We start from the raw sequence: 21,819 nt of genomic DNA, 5'->3' as shown, positions 1-21,819 counted from the left end.
AATTCATTGTGCTGGGGACCTGAGAAAAAAATTCTCTCAAGATCTAGTCATTTTTAATCTGTGACTTCTTAAAAAATTCAGATTTGCACTCCAAAATTTCTGTATGTTGTCATTTTTTTCTAAACTCCTTGGTCAAGCTTATAAATCGTATATTACATTTGTGATGGTGGACAGTATAATAATAAACTGTAGCAGAAGTGAATTATAGACATAAGACCTATGACGAATTAATACTGTATGTGTTGTTTGTCCAGACTTCTTTGAGTATCTCTAAAATGCGAGCCTTTTCTTATTTAGGTGCCTTAATCTGGATTTTGAGTGCCTTTGTTAGAAAGTTATTTTGGGCGTGTTTTTCAAACACATCTTCAGAGTTGGACCCAACCAGCAACAGGCATCTCCCAAGTTCCATAACACAGTGAATTTCAATGCCTGAAATGTAACTCTGACTCCAAAAAAGCGCTATATACTACCGTCATCTCTTCAACATGCCTTTTTTTCAGTTTTCTATCACTAACATTTGCTGGTGCTATTTCCATCATAGCAAGACTTCAGTCTTTGCTGGGCAGTATAGCTTATTCTATTCCCTATTTCCTGTTTATATATGCGGAATATACAAGAGGATAGCACTCAGTTTTCTTGTATGCTTTTTCAATGTGTTAGTATCGCTTATACTGCCAGACCAAAGTTTTGCTACAAGTAATGCATTAATTCATCAGCTTTGCATAATATGTACTGTTCAAGTAAATACAGCAGATAATGTACTTCAGAGGAGCCATAGTGGTTACATTAGTAGGAAATTAGTAGTAAATCCATTATCAGACAATGTCATGAGAAGCCGAATAAAAGTACTTATTATGGGTATAACTTAGGCAGGGGATAGATTTAAAGAAACCTCTCTGCTTCCCAAGTTTCATTAATTGTTGTTATGCAGCATTGCCTGTAATGTTAAAAGGCAACTGATTATCAGGCTTTTCAGCTTTAATTATAAGGGATGATAAGTAATGGGTTAAGTAAACGGTTATCTTAGTCATCTTATTTCATGACGTACTGCTCTTGTTTTCATTATCTTAGATTCTTGAAGCACTGGCAAAAAGCGATGAACATTTTGTGCAGAATTGCAACAGCCTCAATTCCTTAAACGAAGTGATCCCCACCGAGCTTCAAAGCAAATTCAGTGTCATTTGCAGTGAGAAAATTGAGCATATCTACCGAAGAATCTCTAGTTATAAAAAGGTATGACCAGCATGTCCTAAGCTTGGTGATATTTGTCTTTTAAGGGAAAAACAGGGGAATGTCGTACAGTTTGAATAACTCTTCAAAATGTCTATTGCAATGACAAAAATATGGCTGAAAGTTTAGCTATTTTGAGGTGTGAATGCCTAAACTGAGTAACTGCATAAATTGTTTTCAAACCGTGCTCTTTATTATCCCTTTTTTAGATACTGGATAGATCGTATCCTTTCTTGTTTGCTGTGTTCAGTTGTAGATACAATCAACTGCGTATTTCCCACAAAAGGCCCAGCATTCTTGTAAATGCCTTAAACCAATACTCTAGTGAATTGGCAGATGTTAAACAAAAATGAAGCAATAACAGCAGAATTGTTTTTTTCCTTCTAATGCATCTTAATTTTAAATACCAAATTGTTACCATTTTATTAATCTTTTATGCCCTTCAAATTGGTATAACTTTTTCTAGCATGACTATTAATAGTAATAGCTCTGTAAATTGTTAGATTAACTTGGGTTAATAAAACATTATAGCATGGAAAAAAAGAGAAGGTGCTGACTTTCACACACTTGAGATCTAAATTGATGAGATGTGAATGAATAAATAACCCAGAGTATGACCTCTAGTTGCTGTCAGTGTATTTTTCTATAGTCGTTTAGCTAAGCAGGGCATAAATGAATCAACCATTTGCCAATTTGTTAATGCAAACTTATTTTCTCATCCTGGCTTCTGGTTTCTCTACCATACAACCTAATTCTTGGGCGTTTGGAACTAGTTTGAAGTAGGCCCAAAATGGCGACATAGAACTGGCTCTGCCCTGTCTTATCTCAGTTGGGGATCCGAGTTGTGACATTTGGAAACTGGTCTGTTCTGAGAGTTAATATGCAAAAAATTGAAAAGGAAAAAAAAAAGAAGAGGAAAAAGAGGTTCAATGTAGAAGCTTCACACAGCTCTAAAAGTTGCACGGAAAAGAACAGATAACGTTTTCTTGTTTTTCAAAGGAAATGGAGGGAAAACTGTAAGGAAAACCTGTAGCTTCAGTAGGATGAAGGCCAAAAAGTGGCTTTCCAAAGACTTTTCAGGGTGCTCTCCAACAAGAAATGGAATAAACTGAGGAGCTGAGTCACAGACGGAGACATCAAAAGGATTCTGATACTGCATTACGAAACGTCCGATCTCTCCATTGTTTGCTTGAATTATAAGCCTCTGTGTTTTCAAATTGATTAAAAATCAAAATATCTTTTCTAAATAACAAATTCATTAGGTTTAACATTAATAATAGTGTATTTAGAATTCGAGTAACATGTAGGTGGTTTATACCTTTCCTGCAGCCAAAAAATCTGAGCATGATGTACAGTCTTTTTACAGGAAGCCAAGACAATAAATGAAATTTTACTGTGTTATGCTGGATATGAAATGAACAGCCTCAGGGAGATTTTCATAGTGCTTATACTGTCTAGAAGCAGATATTGCTCATACAAATTGCACTTCCAAGCTCATCTGCTCAAAAATCAGTAGTTTCACAGTTCCAGCTTTTAATGACAATTAGTAATGCAATGAATTTCAGGAATAGATATGTCATTTTCTTGGCAAGGTAAAGGTAACCATAGTTACAGGAGACTTTCGGAGTGCCTGAGCCCGGCTTGGCTCTTGATTTCACTGTGAAAGTTCAAATTCTATAAATAGAAACCCTGTAGATTTCTGCAGTTCCTACTATTATTATCAGAACATTTTGCTCATAATAGACCTCGAGTCTAGTGCCATGAGTCCCAGATGTTTCTCAACACATATATGAAAAGAATTTTGGGCCTGACTTATGACCTGATTAAATCGTAGCCAGGCATTTGGTCTCTCTGGAGCAGGATGTGTGGGAGATTGAGATGTGAAATATGTACTGCTTGCAGGAACATTTTCATCGTTGAATGTCCTTAGTGCCCTTCCTAACTATTTGTACATTCTTCAGCCTTCGAACAATTCCATAATTGGATTTCTTGTAACCTTCCACATCTTGTTCTGATATAAAGATTTAAATGTAATTAGTCAGTCAAATGTTCATCAGGCTGAAGTAATATGACACCAAAATAAACAGAAATTTAAATCCCAGCACAAAAACCTGTTATTACTCAGAAGGGACATACCTTTCTTCAACTGAAGTGTTAGTCAAGACTTGACTGATTGAATTTGTACTGACATTTATTTGGGAAGGAATTTTGCAAGTTAACTTTGAAAATATTCTTATGCATGAGCTCTGCTCCATAGCTGAGATAGGTCTGAGCAATATTTTGACTGGAGAGATACTGTGATTAAAATACCAGGGACTTGGAACTAATCGCATCTTTTCCAGAAAAAATTCTCCCCTAACAGCAAACTGCACTGGAAAGGACGCATTTTGACAAAAATCCTACTTGTGACTGACAAGTCTCTTTTCCAATGGGAGAGCTTGATCTCATGACTTTTATGATTCTGAAGTAGTTGTATTTTCTAAGTGTCCAAATTTAGTACAGTTCAGTCTTAGCTGGGTTGACATCATCTCATCTTAAAAACCAAATAACTCTAAGCCTGTTCAAGAGTGTGCACAAAATTTCAGGTGTTATAGTGAAGGAGATGTGGCTAACCACTGTATTAGAATTAGACCATAAAAAAGAGGCAAAAAAATTCATCATTGCTGAGCTGATACATGGGGGAGAGAAGAGGTGGTGGACTAGCAACGGCTGTAAAATATGGTGTTTGCAATTTTTGTGCTCTAATATTTATCAACTTCAGAGAATCACTCAAAATCACAGAATGGTTGAGGTTGGAAGGGACCTCTGGAGGTCTTGTCCAAGCCCCCTGCTCAAGCAGGGCCACCTAGAGATGGTTGCCCAGGACTGTGTCCAGATGGCTTTTGAGTATCTCCAAAGAGGGAGATCCGACAACCTCTCTGGGCAAGCTGTGCAAGTGCTTAGTCACCCTCACAGTGAAAAAGTGTTTCCTGACGTTCAGAGGGAACCTCCTGTGTTTTGGTTTGTGCCCATTGCCTCTGGTCCTGTCACTGGGCACCATTGAAAAGAGCCTGGCTCCATCCTCTTTGCACTCACCCTTCAGGTATTTGAATACATTGATGAGAACCCCCTGAGCCTTCTCTTCTCCAGGCTTGAACAGTCCCAGCTCTCTCAGCCTGTCCTCACAGGAGAGTGGCTCCAGTCCCTTAACCACCCTAGTGGCCCTTAGCTGGACTCTCTCCAGTATGTCCATGTCTCTGTTTCTCTGGAGCCCAGAACTGGAACCAGCACTCCAGGTGTAGCCTCACTAGTGCTGAGTAGAGGAGCAGAATCACCTCCCTCCACCTGCTGGCAACGCCTCTCCTAATGCAGCCCGGGAAACCATTAGGGAGGACTTCATCCTTCCTGAATATGAAATTCATAATTCACAGCTTCCAATTCTGTCTTTATTATAGCTTCAGGCAAAAATTCCAGAAATTTTTGCTAGACATTTACTTGAAAACATCTATGTCAGCAGGTGTTTATAAATGTCATGTGCAGTACAGCACTGGATCATAGAGCGTTTCCAGACTTTCTCCCGAGGAAGACACTGAATATTTTATCATGTTGCAAGGAAAATAAATGCTGTCTCCTTGTTACATTGTTGTTTACATTTGCAAATATCATTTACTTCAAAAACCAACCCCTCAAAAATATAAAATGAAAAAATATTTTTTCTTTCCCTTGTAGAGAAAGATGGAAATTATGAAGTCAAGGCATCTGAAGTCAAGGATGCCTGAAATATTTTAAACTTTTGTTTTCTAGTCAGGTACACAAGTTTTGTCAGCCAAGTGCTGACACATCAAAAGCTGTTAATAAAAATTGTTTTCTTTCTCACTTCCAGTTTTCAAGAGTATTAAAAAACAGAGCTTGGCCTACATTCAAACAAGCTAAGTCAAAGATTTCACCACTTCACAGCAGTGATTTCTGTCCAACCAATTGCCATATCAATGTGATGGAAGTGTCTTACCCTAAAACCTCAACTTCCCTCGGTAGTGCCTTTGGTGTACAATTAGACAGCAGAAAACATTCTTCCCATGAAAAGGAAAATAAAAACACTGATCAAGGTAAGTCAGTTGAACTTGAAAGAACTACTTCCAGTGCTTCTGATATAGAGTCTTAAAAGGTAACTGGTTTAGGTTTATGTCCCAAATATTAAAATTAAGGACAAGCCTTTATGAAATCCCCCTATTTTCGATACTTAGGTTTATTTTAAAGCATAATAAAGGCTATTCATAATTTCACAATAACTTTTTCCTTAAATAGCTTGACTTTGATATGCAAAATAAAATGCAAAATTAAATCATTACATGAAGTTTTGAGCAGGAAAATATTTCAATATCTGTTAGTTATTTTACTAACTTCAGAATGTATATTGAAAAAAAGATGATGATGTAACCTCTCTGGATTATTCCCAGGTAAACTGAATCCCATGATTTATGTCCAACATACCATTACTACTATGGCTGCCCCTTCAGGACAGTCTCTTGGCCAGCAAGAGGGCCATGGTCTGAGGTACCTCTTAAAAGAAGACGATTTGGAAACACAAGATGTCTATCAAAAATTGCTGTTCAAATTACAAACTGCACTGAAAGAGGTGGAAGCATGTGTCTGTCAAATAGACGAGTAAGTAAATGTTACCATCTGGACTTGCCTTTAATTTTTCCATTGAAGATACCGATAAATCTCGGTATCCTTTTTGTGTAGCGTAGGATTGTTAAGGGAGAAGCCACTGCCCTAGCATTCACACACCGATCAAGGAGTCACGCACACACTACCCAAGACTTTAACTGCTAGGACCGGAGTCCCTTCGCAGCGGGCGACTCCAGTGAGCCAACGGGTGCCCCTTTTGACTCCTCACACACCCCCCGCCTCGGGCACTACTTCTTCCCTCAGGCTCGACCCTAGGTTCCCTGACGCAGAATCTCTAATCAAGGCCTTCAAAATAAAAAGCGTAATTTATTCTATCTATGGTGCACAAATGTAGACACCTCGAGCTGGGGGCCTCTGGAGAGGGACCCCAAACACTAAAGTCCCTGGGCAGTTACACCCTTACAATCTAAATTCCCACCCCTTACACCATAGTCTGGTCCAATAGTAATTTTCAGGTCTGGGGTCTTCTCTTTCATTGGGTCCTTTTTCTCATCTCTAGGCGGGTTCTTTCTCGTACCAGTTTTTTTTTTTAGGCTAGTTGTTACTGTGTCTCCTTTTCCTGGCTCAAACTGGCTCTGGGGCTTTCCGAATATTCTTATTCCTCCAATCAGGGAATAGGTTAAAAATCAAGGTTAAACAAAAGCATTAAGCAAGCTATGAGTTCTGCTTTATCATGAACGACAGCAGCTAAACGAAGTCCTTAAAGCCCTCCAAAACATATTAACCGCTTCTATAACTTATATATATGCCTGTGCTATTATAGCCTCACAGTCTTATCCTATTATTGCCACGTGCTGTTTACGTCTTGTTCGGGTGTGGTCCGTATGCTCATGTAGCTCAGCTTTGCCACCTTCCACAACAAAGATCAATGTTGACTTCAGTTAGAATTGAAATAAGGCAAAGAATTTAAGTGTAGGTAATATTATATTTTGTTCTTTTTCCCAACATCCCTGATTTTTTCCCACTTGAGTTTGTAGCTTTTCTCTAGAATGTGGAAATGCTAATTATTTTGAGGTGAGAGAAATATGAGGCCGACATCATCTAAAATTTCACTAGGAATGGAAACAAAGGGCAGAGGTATAAAAATAGCTTTTAGTGAACTCTTCACGTATTGCTGAAGAGTCCCGAAGATGAATTTGTAGGTAAAGCATTTTTCATCCATAGGAAGATTATTAATTTGTTAGACATTTTTCAAAAACAAATTGGCCTTAATGAAGAACTGTGGATCTAGGGAGAGCCTCTCTTGACTGATTAGGAAACTTGGCTTGAATGTGGGAGACCCAGAGTCTCATCACAGTTTGTCCTAATTCAGGACAAGGATTTAAAATTTGCTTTTCCATTTGTGAGGTAAGTGGGTTGACTGCTAGGCTATTTGCTGTCTTGGGATGAGGATGAAGAAGGGTGATAAGTCTTTCAGTTTTGAAAGATCCCATACGTAATGCAAATGTCAGAAATTACTCATTTTGAAACTATAAATAACATAATTTTTTGAGTTTAAAAGCCAATCTTTCATGATCTCCAGTTTGGAAAAGTGGTGTATCATTGCTTCTCCTGTTATTTTGAAGACTGTACAATGATTTGTCCTTTCACAGTTATTTCAGAGTGGGAGTTTTTTTGTACTGTTCTAGTAGTAATGTAATGTAATAGTTACACAGTAATAAGTAATTGTAATGTATTACATACTGCAATAGGAATGAAATTACTTTCATTGAGTGGCCTCAAATTTTTTAAAGAAAACGTTTTTTTCTGTGCCTTTATGTAGTTCTGCTAATTATCATACCGAAGATGAAGTCAGTTAATTAAATTTAAGATAATTTCAGTGTTTGGGTGCACTTAAAAATGACTGTCTGTAAAGCCTGTGTTGTCACTCTTCCTCAAGGAAGTCAGAAAATTATATATGGTTCAGTCAATATTTCAGGAAGTCCCAGTTACCAGTCTGCCACGCATTTCCTTTCCGCTCCCTTGAGCCAGTGATGCAAAAGCACAGGAACTTCTGAACCGTTCTTTCATACTCATGTATATATAAACACACACACACACATATATAGTGTGTACAAGTATATACATGTCTATATACATATAGTCATTGTGAGAGTCACACAGTTGTGACAGTAAACGCAAGGGTTCACTTTTTTCTTTCATAAATTTCCTGTACACTAACCTTGTAGCAGATCTTATATAAGGTGCACAGATTTATTTAGCAAATTTTACCTTTTGCTGTTTTTAAGACTGAGACTTTTCATGCTTTATTCCTCACGGACTTTGAGTGGACTGCCAGCGTGTAATTACTGTGGAGGAAAGCAGTTCTATACAGGAAACAGGATAGCCAAGGGACCTACATAAAGTGCTGAATAGGGAAGAGTGAAGCTGGGACTATCTGGGTGTGAGCAGTTCAGCAGTATGTGGTGTATTATATTAGAACATAGTTACAGCTGCTAATTAACTCTTGAGAGACAAGTTAGCACGACTAAGAAACAAAAGATAGAGTAATAAGATAGGATAATCAAACAGCTGTACTTTAATTAGAAATATTCATACTTCAGCAGCTAGGAGGAAATGCTTGAACATACCGATCCTTGAACTTTATAAAGACTGTAGAACTTCTGTTTTCTGTTACAATACAGCAACAATACAATCGATGTCTTTATTTCCTGAATTGCTTATTATTATAAGCAATCCTCATTATTATAATTTTCTCAGGACAGAAAATATGAACATGGTATCACAATTCTAAACTTACATGATATTGAATGATAGAAAAATTGGGCTACTAAATGACTCTTTGGTACCCTTTATGACAGTACTGTTGAAAAACTGTTGATCTTTCATGTTACTAGATGTCTCTGCTCTGTGTTGAGGTCAGTAATGGTCTCTCTGTCAACTCCCAAAATCTTGGGGCAGTGTTATCTGTCCAGCCTCTGCTATCTGTTAGTGAATGAAAGTGAACTGAAAAACAAGTGTTTCACCTGAAGAGGAGGTCTGTGAGAGCTTGTGGATTATGGGAAGGGAACGTCTAAGAGAAGGTTGTGTACTCCTAGCATTCTCTTCATGCTAACTTTTGTCGTGGCTCATTGATGAGATTGGGTTGCATAAGAAATACAGTACTGACGGAGAGAGAGAGAGATACCCACAAAAAAGACTTATATCCCCTTTCCACAGCCTCTCAAAGTTCCACTGACTCCTCATTCAAATAGTTTATTAGTATCCCAGTACTACTTCAGTACCATTGATGCTAGGTGTTATACAGAAATAAGTCCTTCTTCAAGTTGTTTTTGATCTGGTGACTCTGCTGTGTTCTTGGTTCACATGCACTCAATGTGCTCCCACAATCCCAGCTGTTTTTTGGAAAGATGTCTGTTGGGAGTATACAAGAGGCTTGAACATTTTCTGAGCCTCCATGGAGTGAGGAAAAGGCAAAGCAGCTCACAGGTTGCATAGGTTTTTTGTTACTGCCTGTGGCTATCCATTTTTAATGCTTTGACTGACCATAGCAGGTTTTGTTTGTTTCTGACATACTTTTAGGATTGTGTTGATTTGGGTTGAATATAGGATTAATTCCACATGGGATGACTTTTTTGGTTGAGATTTAAAGTTCGCTGTTTTATGGAAATTTTCTTCATAGTTACAGAGACTTTATAGCTGTTAGTTACTACTCATTCACATATTTCTCCTATGAGAGATAGAAGTCTAAGATAATTTTGTTTGGGGTAGACCCATCTCCAAAGAAAATATAATGTGCATGTGCTGTGTTTAAGAAGAAAAAAAAGCACTTAAAAAAAAAAAAAAAGTCTATTTAAGCATGGTTATTGGGGGTTTTTGTGTCCAGGTTTGGGTTTGTGTGTTTTAGACTCCCTGAATTGGGTTTCTAAGAGCACTTCAGTGACCTCAGGAACTACCAGCTCCAGAACTCTGTTATCCAAAGTTCCAGCTTTCGTTCATGGTAGTTCAGCAAAAAATTTTCCTCAGAAAAAGAGCCTGCCTGCTGAGAGAAAGTGAAAAGCTCCCTTAGGAAAAGCTTCAGCTACCTTAATCAGTCTTTTACTGAGATCTTGGCAGCAGTGACTAAACAGTCACATAAAAGAAGAGGATATAATAGTCTGTCTGTGTCTTGACAAATAATTACTCAGGGGAAGATATTTTCAGGAGCTGAAATTACAGTTCATTATGCTTGTTTCTTACTCTTGATTATTTTCTTGCAATAACAAAATGTACAAGAAGTTACGAGAATGGATCTGCCCAAAGCCCATTTTTGTTTTTCCTAGAAGTGGATGATAACGGGAACACAAGAAAAAGCAAAAGTACAGATTAATCCTTGTCCTTATCTCATCTCATCTTCCGGCAGGCAGTGCTACAAGGTCTTCTTGGAATGGACCTTTTGTTTTAAGAGCACTGTTAGAATGATCTGCCATGAATTTGTCTAATCCTTTTTTAAACCCCTCTTGTATTTTCGTATTCAGAAAGTAAGTTTTACAAGTATGAAGAATTGATTTTCTAAGGTCTACATTTTCATAACACATTTATTTTAGGATATGTTCAAGAACATGTATGCCCTAGCAGGTAGATGGAAACTGAACAGTGCTGTAAAATATGGGCCCCATCTTTCTTCCCATCCTTATGGAATCCTGCTAACCAGTGACTGAGGTGATAGGGAAGAACTGAATTATGATTTCTCACTGATATGAAGTGTTAAGGCATCATGTAGCCCAAAAGATGTCTGTCTAGTGGATGGGTGGGTTTAAAGTCCAGTAAAATTATACCTCTTGTATAGTTTTTCTATATTTCAGTTACAGTTCAGATCAGTACTGTTTCCTATATATAGGAATATAGGATATAGGATAAATATCTATCTGTCTCTTGTTAGCTCTTAGCCAGAGAAAGTTATGTAGAAATGATGACAGGATTTGCTAAAAAGCTTTACTTACCATCCTTGTTTCCCTAAAGTTGATGTCAAACCCTGTGTTAACATCTGTCAGGTCATGATTTCAATGAGACCAAGCTTGATATACCATTTGAGGTATGAATACATTGCTATACAGTCAACAGACAGCATGATAGGGATATTCTACCCTATTTTGTTTCCAAAGTATATGGTTTCTTAATTTCTTTCTTAAAACTGTCCATTCCTGACAGTCAGGAAATTATTTGTGTATACTCAAAAACGTTATAGTTGAAGATGGTGTTGAACACATTGTCTGTGTTTTGTATGCAAAAAGTCACTGCTCTGAGTCCAGAAACTTCAGCTTTCAAGAAAAGCTTAGGATCAGGTTGTTTTCTGGTAGAGTATCTTTGTCAAACAGTAGAGAAATTGATAGCTCAGTGCTGATGTAACTGTAGCTGAACAAACTTAGCTTTGTTAGGATTAAGAATGAATTACTTCAACTGGCAGGGCCCTACAAAATTAAGATGGAGCTCTGAACCACTTAAAATCAGAATTCCCCCCTTGCATAATGTAACAATGCTAATATGTGTGATGAGAAATAAGAGTAAAGGAAGGAATTCTGAATATTATCCTTTAATAACAGTTAGGGCATTTTTGTTCACAAAAGATGCGTCTCCCATAGTTTCCTTTCAGAAGTAAGAATTATTTGTAACAAAAAGATCTAACGTGTTTAAATCCTGCCATGTATTTGGTAGAAAGTTTGCCAGTTGACCGTTCTGACAACTCTTACAATGAAACCCTGCTACTGTGTCCAAGTGCTTTACAGGAAAAAAAGCTTAATTCAGTGTCTTCTGATTTCAGGTAGTTAGAAGGTAGTTTTTGCAAGAAAAACGCTGCCTTTCAAATCCAAATATTAGTTTGAAAACGTCATTCTAATGGAGTGTTTGAGTGATAGGAATTAAAGGACAATTGCCCATTACAGCTGTTCTGATCTTGAAAATAAATTAGAACATCGCAATATGAGTTAATCACCCAAGAATATGAATCTTTTGCTTCCAGTATTTGTTCTAAATGTAGCAGTCTGCACTGTTCTCTCTTCTTGACTGGATGTCACTTTTGTGCTCGTCACAGAAGTTTGTAGATTAATAGTCAGTTTTACTAGTGATAGTGGCTTAGACACTTTGAATGTCAGGAAATACACAGATATGTTAATAAAGATTCTTAAAATGCCTTAGTAAAATAGCTTGTGATGCAGGCTGGCACGTCTGGTACAGCAGTAATTGAGAAAATATATGCTTTTCACAGAGATGTAGTTTCTTTGGCTTGTTTTCTTGATTTGTGCTGAGAAGTATATGGTTCATGTTTAAAAATAGTTATGTTAATATAAAATTTGACCCCAAGTGTTCAGGAATGTGCTGTATTTCTTCCCCAGCTGGAATCATTGCCTTCATACAAGATTGAGTATTCAGTAATGCTGATGGGTTTCACTGTTAAACTTTTTAACAGCAGAATGTGTCACTTTCTTCCCTTGTTTCAAATAGATATGGACTGAATTAAGATGTTCCCTTCACATATTATAGAATAATAGCTGGAGGACGTTGACAAAGAATGTTATCGAGTTGTTAGCTCACTTTTGAAAAACATGAATTTATCTCTTTTTTTTTTTTTTTTTTTTTTGTCTCACAGCCTTCTTTCTTCAATAACATATTCTCCCAAATCAGAACGTAAAACACCTGAGCCTTTAATACCAGCAGACAGTGATAATGAAAAGGGGGAAAGGAATGGGAAGAAAGTCTGTTTCAGCGTGACAGGTGATGAACAAGAAGATTCTGGTCATGATACCATCAGCAACAGGGATTCTTACAGGTAACTTTACTAATAATATTTTTATTTGTCAACTGAATCAAACCTGTGGGTTTGTAGACTGTCAAGCGGCTATGAAGACTATCAGAATATAATGATTCTGACATTTCTAACAGAGGAATAACTAGCATCAAGATGTGTTACAAGATGTGTAAAATAAACTCTTTTATGAGTACAGATTAGTTATTAGATCTCGGTATCCCTAACCTTTATAGGATATCACAGCCAGAGCTGTAAAGCTTTACTTTAGATTATCTGTCTTATAAAAACCAGAAATAATTTCTGTTGTTATATTCCCCAACAACAAACCAAATATCTGCCATGGAAAGCAAGGTGCCAGAGCCACCACTCTTGCTGATCTAAAGAAAAAAATATCTGTTTCTCAACATATATTCCTCATCTTCTTCCACTCTAAATATTGTAGCATCATTTCATCTCTAGAATTCATAATGCATCATGTTTACTGTGAATGAAAATACAAAGAATTTTGAAAAGGAATGAGTAATTATAGCAAGCATAGGTCTTACAAAGATTATCTTCTGTTGCTTAGAGAGAATTGGTTAACTACACAATATAAAATCTAAATTAAAATTTTAGCTGCAAGTAAAAAAAGGGTTCATTATTTGTTCATTATCATGGTTCATTATTATGCTCAGAAAGTAGAATCTCAGTAGGGTCATCATTTTTCTACAGAACCCTGTGTTGCTGAGATCTCTTTCATAAGCTAATATTTGATTACTGCAGCATGGTAGATAGGAACTCTTTGTGAAGAATAGAAACAGAAATATACGTATAAATGTGGATATAATTTGCACAGATTAATTCCATCTTGTTCTAACTATGGTGAACACACAAGCAAAGTGCTGTTCCAGCTGAAGCGCATTTAGGGGTTTCTGCATGTCCATGGTGTGTCATACTGACTGTGCAGGAGCTGCTCCAGTGGCCTGCGCTTGCTCTAGTTGGGAAGTTCCCCAGTTGGCACAAGATTTGTATGTGGAGAAAGAAGGTGTGACGTAGGATATGAGTGTCTCTTCATTTAAAATATTTTATTTTTTCTGATTCCAGTCATTTATAGTCCATTCTGGCTGTTTAGGAATGATGAAATCTAGGGTTCCGTATGCAGAATAATCATAAAATCTGTGAGTTTAGAACAGTTGTTGGAGTGAGATTGGAATTTTTTGTTTCTTTGCTTAAATAATTACTTTAGGCAATACTTAAAATCTCCAGATCCCATAATGCCGCTGTGGTTATTATTAGAACTAGTAGGCTAATTTGAGCTGTTAGAATGCTCTCATTTTGTGTTGTAGGGTCTCACTCTAAACCTTACAGTACAACACAATAAAAATACAGAATGATATAGCTAATACGTCTAATCTGTTTCTCATTTTCCTGTGTTTCATTTTCTCATGCTTTGCACAATCCAGTTTTAAATAACCTTCATCTTCCCTTTGGAGACTTTAAGTGAAAAAGTCACTTGGGTTTTTAAGACTCCCTCTGCTGGATAATTACTTAAGCATTTCCTACATTGAAACTAAATGATCTTCATGTGGCTAAATAACTCTGAAGATGTTGAATTCAAATTTATCTTCATAGGATTTTTAGTACAAAAGGCTATGTTTTACTCTCTTTATGCTGCAGAAGTAGATATGTTCTCCATCTATTTTCTGTATAGAACAACTTCTATTTGAGAGAAAAGAGGAGAACAAAAATGACACATTTTAATCCCCAAATCTCCTTACTAGACCAATGTGGGTGACATTTTGTGTGCATAGAAGTTTTCACTGAAGTCACAGATGTAAATGTCTATATATCTCTAACAAAATGAACAGCTGGAAGAGATGGGATCATAAACTATATTTTGGCTGGCAGGGAGAAGGTTTGTAATTTGAGTTTTGGTGCTACTCAAATGGATCAAATCTCTTCTAAACCCATTATGGACTCTAGTTTGCAAGTTATAAACCAGAGTATGTCATCATTTATATCAGCTATGGACTAGGAGTACAGAATTTAAATGTGGAGTTACTAAAACATTTGAGGCCACAGTTTCAAAAACTGTCACTCGTGTAAGAAAAGTTGGTTGTTTTGCATTGAAAGTGTATATTATCATTCTGCAAATACTTGTTCACATGCAAGGTGAAGGGAGACAATCGAATCATCTATTTTGGGAATCTGGTCCTCTGAGTCCTACCAGGATTGCAAACTAAATGATAGCCTAAGTATAGGGATCTTCATTGTTCACAAAGAAATGTACAGACTATCTTGTAACTAAATTTAAAAGGAGAAAAGGGAAAGAATTTCCGTAACTTTGATACAGAGTCTGTGTTAAAGGACATGACTTTATTTCTTTTTTTGTTTTGTGTTTATTTTTCAAGCGATTGCAACAGCAATAGGAACTCCATTGCCTCATTCACCAGCATTTGTAGCAGTCAGTGCAGTTCTTATTTTCACAGTGATGAAATGGATTCAGGTATGTTTAGAAAAGTCAGCTATGAATCTGTCATCTGTTCCTTTTATTCAGTTTTATTCTTTTCATTTGCCTGGTAGTTTTGTTGTTTTTGTTCTAAAAATTACATCCTCCTTGGTAATAGAAGTGTATCATTTTGCTTCTGCCTCCCTAGTGCTGCGCTTAAGAGTCCTTCTGTGAGAGAGAGCCAACATTCCAGCATCTCTGTGAACAGACTGAATTAGTTAGACCTCTTAGAGTCACTGCATTTAACCAGTTTCATGCCTTGACCTTGACAGTGCGTTATGTTGCACAGAGTAAGGAGCATTTTAGGTGTGTGTGGAATGCTCTCCCAGCCTGTGTCAGCACCTGGATGGCAGGGTACGGCTGTGTATGTTTGTAGGAAGGAATGTGAGACCACATAGAAGCATATTCTTGTTTATGCCATGATAAATTGAATTTAAATAAAAGCAGCTGCTAATAGGAATGAGATGGGATTTAACTGCATGGAGTACAAGGTCATATACTCAGGGACTAATAATAAAAAAATATTTGCTCTAAGCAGGGAGTTTATCATTTGGGAATGATTTGGGAAAAGAAAGAACTGGTCATATTAGTTGAATATGAGCCACCAGTGAGACTTGGCCATAGAGAAGGCAAATTTTATTGCTGGTTGTACCAGGAGAGGTATTTTCAGTTGGGACAGGAAAGTTTTAATGATGTTATGCAAGGTATCTGAGATACCTTGTGAATAATACAGTTCTAGGCAGCTACTTTCCAGAAGTGGTACATACGTATAGAGCTGAGCAGATGCAGAGGAAGGGATGAAGGAGCAAGTCCAGAGGAGGGCTACGAAGATGAGCACAGGGCTGGAGCACCTCTCCTATGAAGACAAGCTGAGAGAGTTGGGGTTGTTCAGCTTGGAGAAGAGAAGGCTCCAGGGAGACCTTATAGCAGCCTTCCAGTACCTAAAGGGGGCCTACAAGAAAGCTGGAGAGGACTTTTTACAAGGGCATATAGTGACAGGACAAGGGGTAATGGCTTTAAACTGAAAGAGGATAGATTTAGATTGGATATTAGGAAGAAATTCTTTACTGTGAGGGTGGTGAGGCACTGGAACAGGTTGCCCAGAGAAGTTGTGGATGCCCCATCCCTGGAAGTGTTCAAGGCCAGGTTGGATGGGGCTTTGAGCAACCTGGTCTAGTGGAAGGTGTCCCTGCCCATGGCAGGGGGGTTGGAACTAGATGATCTTTAAGGTCCCTTTCAACCCAAACCATTCTATGATTCTATGATAAAGAACTGTTAATAAAAGAGGAGACCCAGGTTCTATATCTTCAACTTAAGATATAAATGAGCTGATACGCACTTGTGCAGCATCAAGCTGAAGTACTAACTGAGGTGCCTAAAAGAATACGTCTGTGCTAGCCAAGCGCGGATACAGTGTTCGAGTTGATAAATACTGCTGCTCAGTGAGACTCCCACTCTCCTGATGACTTAATTTTCTCCTAGTTCCAAAGCTAACCTGGTTAACTCCAGATCAGGGCTCTTTGGCACTGTGCTCCATCTGTTGCAATTAAAATCCTGTGAAGGGTTATAACTACTGGCTTTAAGGACATCTAAAGGAGCTAAAAAAAAATCAAGGAGAGAAAAGTGCTATTTAAGGGTTTCACTGACATAAGAAAAATGAGTCTAGGTTGACCATGAATAAATTTGGATTATAAATTGTCAAGTGGCTACTTCTTATCTGTCACTGCAACAGCGAGGAGGAAAACCAGTTTTAAGCTCAATTTTTCACAGCTTTTGAAAGAGTTTAGGTTGCATCACCCGTTTTCTGAGAGAGTGAGTGACTGAGGGCAGTGACCTAGGAGAGTCCTCCTCCTTTGTACTCTCTTAGGAAATGATGTGGTATGTGTTACTAAAAGCTTCATATCAAATACAGGATTTGGATGCTGTATTTTTGTTGAATTACTAAAATCTCAGAACCATTTAATTAGTAAGAACATTAAGATTGTGAATTGTCTGTAGAGTCCCTATAAAAATTTTATAGTGAATGCATTTCAGTGACTTTGTGGTCTGCTATATTAGATTCATACTACTTAGCCATTTAATCTGGTGTTTAGGATGTTCTCCAGTGTAGAAGAATCATGTGTTCTGGTCACAGAATGGCTGAGGTTTGAAGGGACCCCTTGAGATCATCCAGTCCAATCCCCTGCTCGAGCAGGGTCATCTAGAGCAGTGTCCTGGTTTTGGCTGGGAGAGAGTTAATTTTCTTCTTAGTAGCTGGTACAGTGCTGTGTTTTGGATTTAGTGTGAGAATAATGTTGATAACACACTGATGTTTTAGTTGTTGCTAAGTAGTGCTTATCTTAAGCCAAGGACTTTTCAGTTTCCCATGCTCTGCCAGCAAGCAGGTGTGCAAGAAGCTGGGAGGGAGCACAGCCAGGGCAGCTGACCCAAACTAGCCAAAGGGATATTCCATACCCTAGAACATCATGCCCAGTATATAAACTGGGAGGAGTTGGCTGGGAGGGGCGGATCGCTGCTTGGGCATTGGTCAGCGGATGGTGAGCAATTGCATTGTGCATCACTTGTCTTTTCTTGGGTTTTATTTGTCTCTTTTTTTTGTTATATTCCTTTTCATTACAATTATTATTATATTTTTATTATTATTAGTCAGTATTATATTTTGTTTTACTTCAGTTATTAAACTGTTCTTATCTCAACCCACAAGTTTTACTTTTTTTTCCCGATCCTCCTCCCCATCCCACTGGGAGGGGCAGGGCTTGAGCGGCTGCGTGGTGCTTAGTTGCTGGCTGGGGTTAAAACACGGCAAGCAGGTTGTCCAGGACCATGTCCAGTTGTGTTTTAAATATGGTCCTTTCTCTAAGAGCTATTTCTGTATTATCGAGTGACTACTAAATGCAAAATATGTAGGGAGAACAGTTACTGTAATCCTGAAAGCCTAAGCATCAGTCTGTGTGCCAAGCAGATTATCTAAGCTACAAAGATTTCTGGAAAATATGCTGAAACTTCCAATTTTTTCATTTTAAAATATTTTTCAGGCGATGAGCTTCCCATAAGTGTTCGAATCTCCCATGATAAACAGGACAAGCTCCATAGCTGTTTGGAGCATCTTTTTGGTCAAGTATGAGATTATTTTTCTTGGCTTTGATACTAATGTCCATGTTTGAGCTAAGATGTCTTTAGCAAATACTTCTTTTTCTTTTTACTTTTGCTTTCCACTGTTTACTGGGATGGTATGTATTTACTCATTCTCCTTCAGTTTTCTGTAAATAGTTCAAAACTGTGAGTTAAACAGGTCCTTAGATTTAGTCTCACATTCCCTAGCTTGTTACTTTAACTAGAGCCATTAGGTAAGAAAGAATCCAAAGCTGCTTTTCTGTAGTCCATATTTCTTAAAGAAAGAATTTCTAATTGTTGCTGTAAAAAACATCTTTCTCACAGAACCTTGATCCCAACAGGTCGATTCAATTGTCAATCTTCTGAAAGGACCAGCTGTGATGAGGGCCTTTGAGCAGACAAAATACTTTACACCAGGTCGAGGCCTCCAAGGTAACATTTAATTCTATCTATGAGAATCAAAAGACAGCTTGAAGGGTACGTGGATATGGCTATCTACTCCTTGACCGGGGTGTTAAAGAACTGATTTTGCTTCATCTTGGCGTATTCTGCAATAATTGATTGTTGAAATTCTTGTTAAGTAGATCTTATTCTTAGTTGAAAACTGGCTGCTTCTTACGCTTTTATTGCACAATGTATGCAAGAATTTCAGGTTTCTTGGAAAGTCAGCTTTAAATTGTAGACTCTGAACTGACTATAGAATTGCTGAGGTTTTTGAAGCAAGAAACAGGTTTTCTATATTGCAGGTGTTTTTATTACATTTTTGTCTCAACTACTGAAGCCGTTTTGTGATCTATTTTATTACTAATACCAGATTTTTATTATTTTTTGTAGATATATTATTTGTGAAGTTGATTTATAAATAATTTGCAAATGTAAATTTATAGTCACAGTAATGTTTATGCCAGATATAAGCTTATATAAGTATTATTGATTGTTTAAAAAAAAATCCTGTGTGTAATTTCAGGTACTCTGCTAACACATAGTTGCTTTAGTCTAAGTGTATGAATAGGTATCTGGTGGTAGCCATAAGATTATGATGAAAAATGCAAAGGACTTCTTTCAGTGAACAGAGTTTTTTTTAAAAAAAAAAAAAAAAAAAGAAAAAAGCTCAATGGGAGACTGAATGTTGTATTAATATGTATAATAGGTTTGAATATGATTTTATTGATCCTGCATATGTCTTTTGGCAAAGAAAACTAATTTTAGATGGCCAGAGGGTGGATCTCTGGCTTTTATAAATCACCAAAATCCCACTGAAGTCAACAGAGCATAATTACTGTACCGCAGTTATCTAGTTTTACAAAGCCTGAAGTACTTCCCCTCATGGAATTTGCATGGAAGACTGCATAACCTCCTCTTTTTCTTTTTCTTCTCCCCCCCCCCCCCCCCCCCCATTTTGGGACCAAGATAATGGGGATGAACCTAGAGCATTTCTGCTCTCTTGTGTTTCTCAGTGTTTCAGATGGAGTACCTGGCAGGCTCACACAACAAAATATTATCCTTTCAGTGGTATAATCAATGTTCAGTTAGACACAAGATATGGACACATCAGATATTTATTCTTGATTTGCACCATCTTCATGAACCGTTCAAGAAGCACTTCAATGATTTGAAAGATAGATGAGGTTAAGCAATAAGTAATTTTGTTTTAAGTGTAATTTTCTGATTGAATTAATTTTGTCTCTAAAAGTTCTAGGGTCCTGCTTACTTCATAGAGACAGGCACCTTCTATCTTATGTACTTGGTTCAGAAAGAATCATGGGAATGCTGTTTGCTCTCTCCTTTGACTAAGTAGGGAGCTTAGATGACTGTGAGACCTGTCACCCTAGCTTTAACTAGAGTTAAATAAGTTGACAACTCCTTGAGCTGAGAAAACATTTAGGAAGAAATAATGTCTTACTGTGGCTTTCTTGGGAGGTTTAAGCAGAAAAATATTATTTTTGTCCTTGATTAGAGTTTCAGCAGGAAATGGAACCGAAGCTTAACTGTCCAAAGAGGCTACGACTCCACATCAAGCAAGACCCTTGGAACCTCCCCAGCAGTGTCCGGAGTCTTGCCCAGAATATCAGAAAATTTGTAGAAGGTTAGTAAGAACAACATGACCATAAACACACACTTCATTAACGATAGAGAGCCTGGGGAAGGGAAGAGGAAAGAAACAACTGCTTCATGTTGCTGCTAGGCAAGGTTTGCTGAACACAGTGTAGGCTATGGGAAATACCTGAATTTCAGGACTTTTTTGTGTTCTTAGTAACAAGGTTAGTGGAGTATATCTCAGCTGTCCTGTGCTCACACTATTGGCTTCAGATACTGAAGAGAAAATTGTCTCTTCTGACAAGTGAAAACAAATGAACCATATGTTGCATGTGCTACATTATTTCAGTTGCTGCTGAAGTCCGGTGGGCTTGACTGATTTGTCACAGAACTTCATGGGACTGATACACCAAAATGGCGCTTTCCTTGAAATTGAACTCCCTTTTTTCTACTGTATTAAATGGAGAGATGAAGACTCTGCAGAACAACTTTTGTCCTCTATCTTGCTGTTATCTGTCATTGATCTGGAATCATTATCCCTCTAAAATCATGCTCCCTCTTCTGCTGTGGAGCCAAACCTCTTCCACTGGTCTTCACTTACTCACTCCATCACAACTGATCCTATCACTCGTCCTCCTCCACCTCTCTCCCACGACTGTCTGAACATTACCTAGTACTCTGCTCCTCTTTACCACCAAGTGACAATTTGAGCTAGGGTTTTCTGCTCTCTCCCCTGGCTTCATAAGAAAGTAATGGGGATTTCCTCTCCAGAAAATCTTGCCTGTAGCTTCTGCTTTATTTCCTGTGCTGTTTGATAGAGAAACAGAAATAATGAGCAAAATGATTTTTATAAAACTACTTGCACTAGGAGGCTATGTGGGAACAAAAACTTGTGTCAGGTCTAGCTTTAAATGATTTGTGTGTGTATTTAGCTTCTTTTGTTTAGTTGGCTAATTTCCATGGTGTCCCATAAAGAAACTGCTAAATTTCAGATCACTGGAAAAGAACTTTGTGATAAGTTTTATTAAGATAAACCTCCAAAAACCAGCTGGCCAAACCAAACAAACTCCTCCTCCTGTGACTCTTGGTATTTCTCATTTCAGATACAATCATATTTTCAGACCCTGGATTAGAAAATTATAAAAACAACCACAAAAATATCTCCTGGTTTTGGAGTCAATCACAGTGGGTTGACTCTCCAATACTAAGAATACTTCTTTTAGTTTAATGGTGGCTGTCACTGAGTGAAAAATTAGTAAATATTTTTGGATCCTTTTATCTACAGGTCTATCTTCAGCCTAAACCAAATTCTATTCAAGTATTAATCATGGTTTCCTTCACAGTTCAGGAGGAATGGAAATGTGTCTTTAACAGTCCTTCATTGCCCCCCTTCTGAAGCCAAGCCTAAGAGACCGTTTTCACATAACTTGTTTGCCCATAAATAGAATTAATAGACTTAACCCATTTCAACATTGGTCATATACCCTCAATAGTGAGGTGAATTCAGATAAATTTGGTTTTAAATCTACCACAAAATTTTGTGGGAGAGTTCAGC

The 21,819-nt window shown here is 37.6% G+C and overlaps 1 protein-coding gene across 1 annotated transcript in view; it reads left to right on the top strand.

Annotated features, from left to right (window-relative positions):
- PREX2 (phosphatidylinositol-3,4,5-trisphosphate dependent Rac exchange factor 2) overlaps positions 1-21,819 on the top strand; it is a 183,203-nt gene that overhangs the window by 102,499 nt on the left and 58,885 nt on the right. Inside the window, exons 23-30 of the mRNA XM_050891668.1 lie at positions 1,072-1,233; positions 5,093-5,315; positions 5,667-5,874; positions 12,467-12,646; positions 15,016-15,110; positions 18,149-18,231; positions 18,569-18,659; positions 20,185-20,313. Of these exons, the coding sequence (XP_050747625.1) occupies positions 1,072-1,233; positions 5,093-5,315; positions 5,667-5,874; positions 12,467-12,646; positions 15,016-15,110; positions 18,149-18,231; positions 18,569-18,659; positions 20,185-20,313 (1,171 nt within the window). The remainder of the gene's footprint in view (positions 1-1,071; positions 1,234-5,092; positions 5,316-5,666; positions 5,875-12,466; positions 12,647-15,015; positions 15,111-18,148; positions 18,232-18,568; positions 18,660-20,184; positions 20,314-21,819) is intronic.

Source organism: Gymnogyps californianus, chromosome 2 (genome assembly GCF_018139145.2).
Source record: "Gymnogyps californianus isolate 813 chromosome 2, ASM1813914v2, whole genome shotgun sequence".
NCBI classification, from domain to species: Eukaryota; Metazoa; Chordata; class Aves; order Accipitriformes; family Cathartidae; genus Gymnogyps; species Gymnogyps californianus.
The sequence above is the reverse complement of the archived record's forward strand: the minus strand, read 5'-3'. Positions and strand labels throughout refer to the sequence as shown.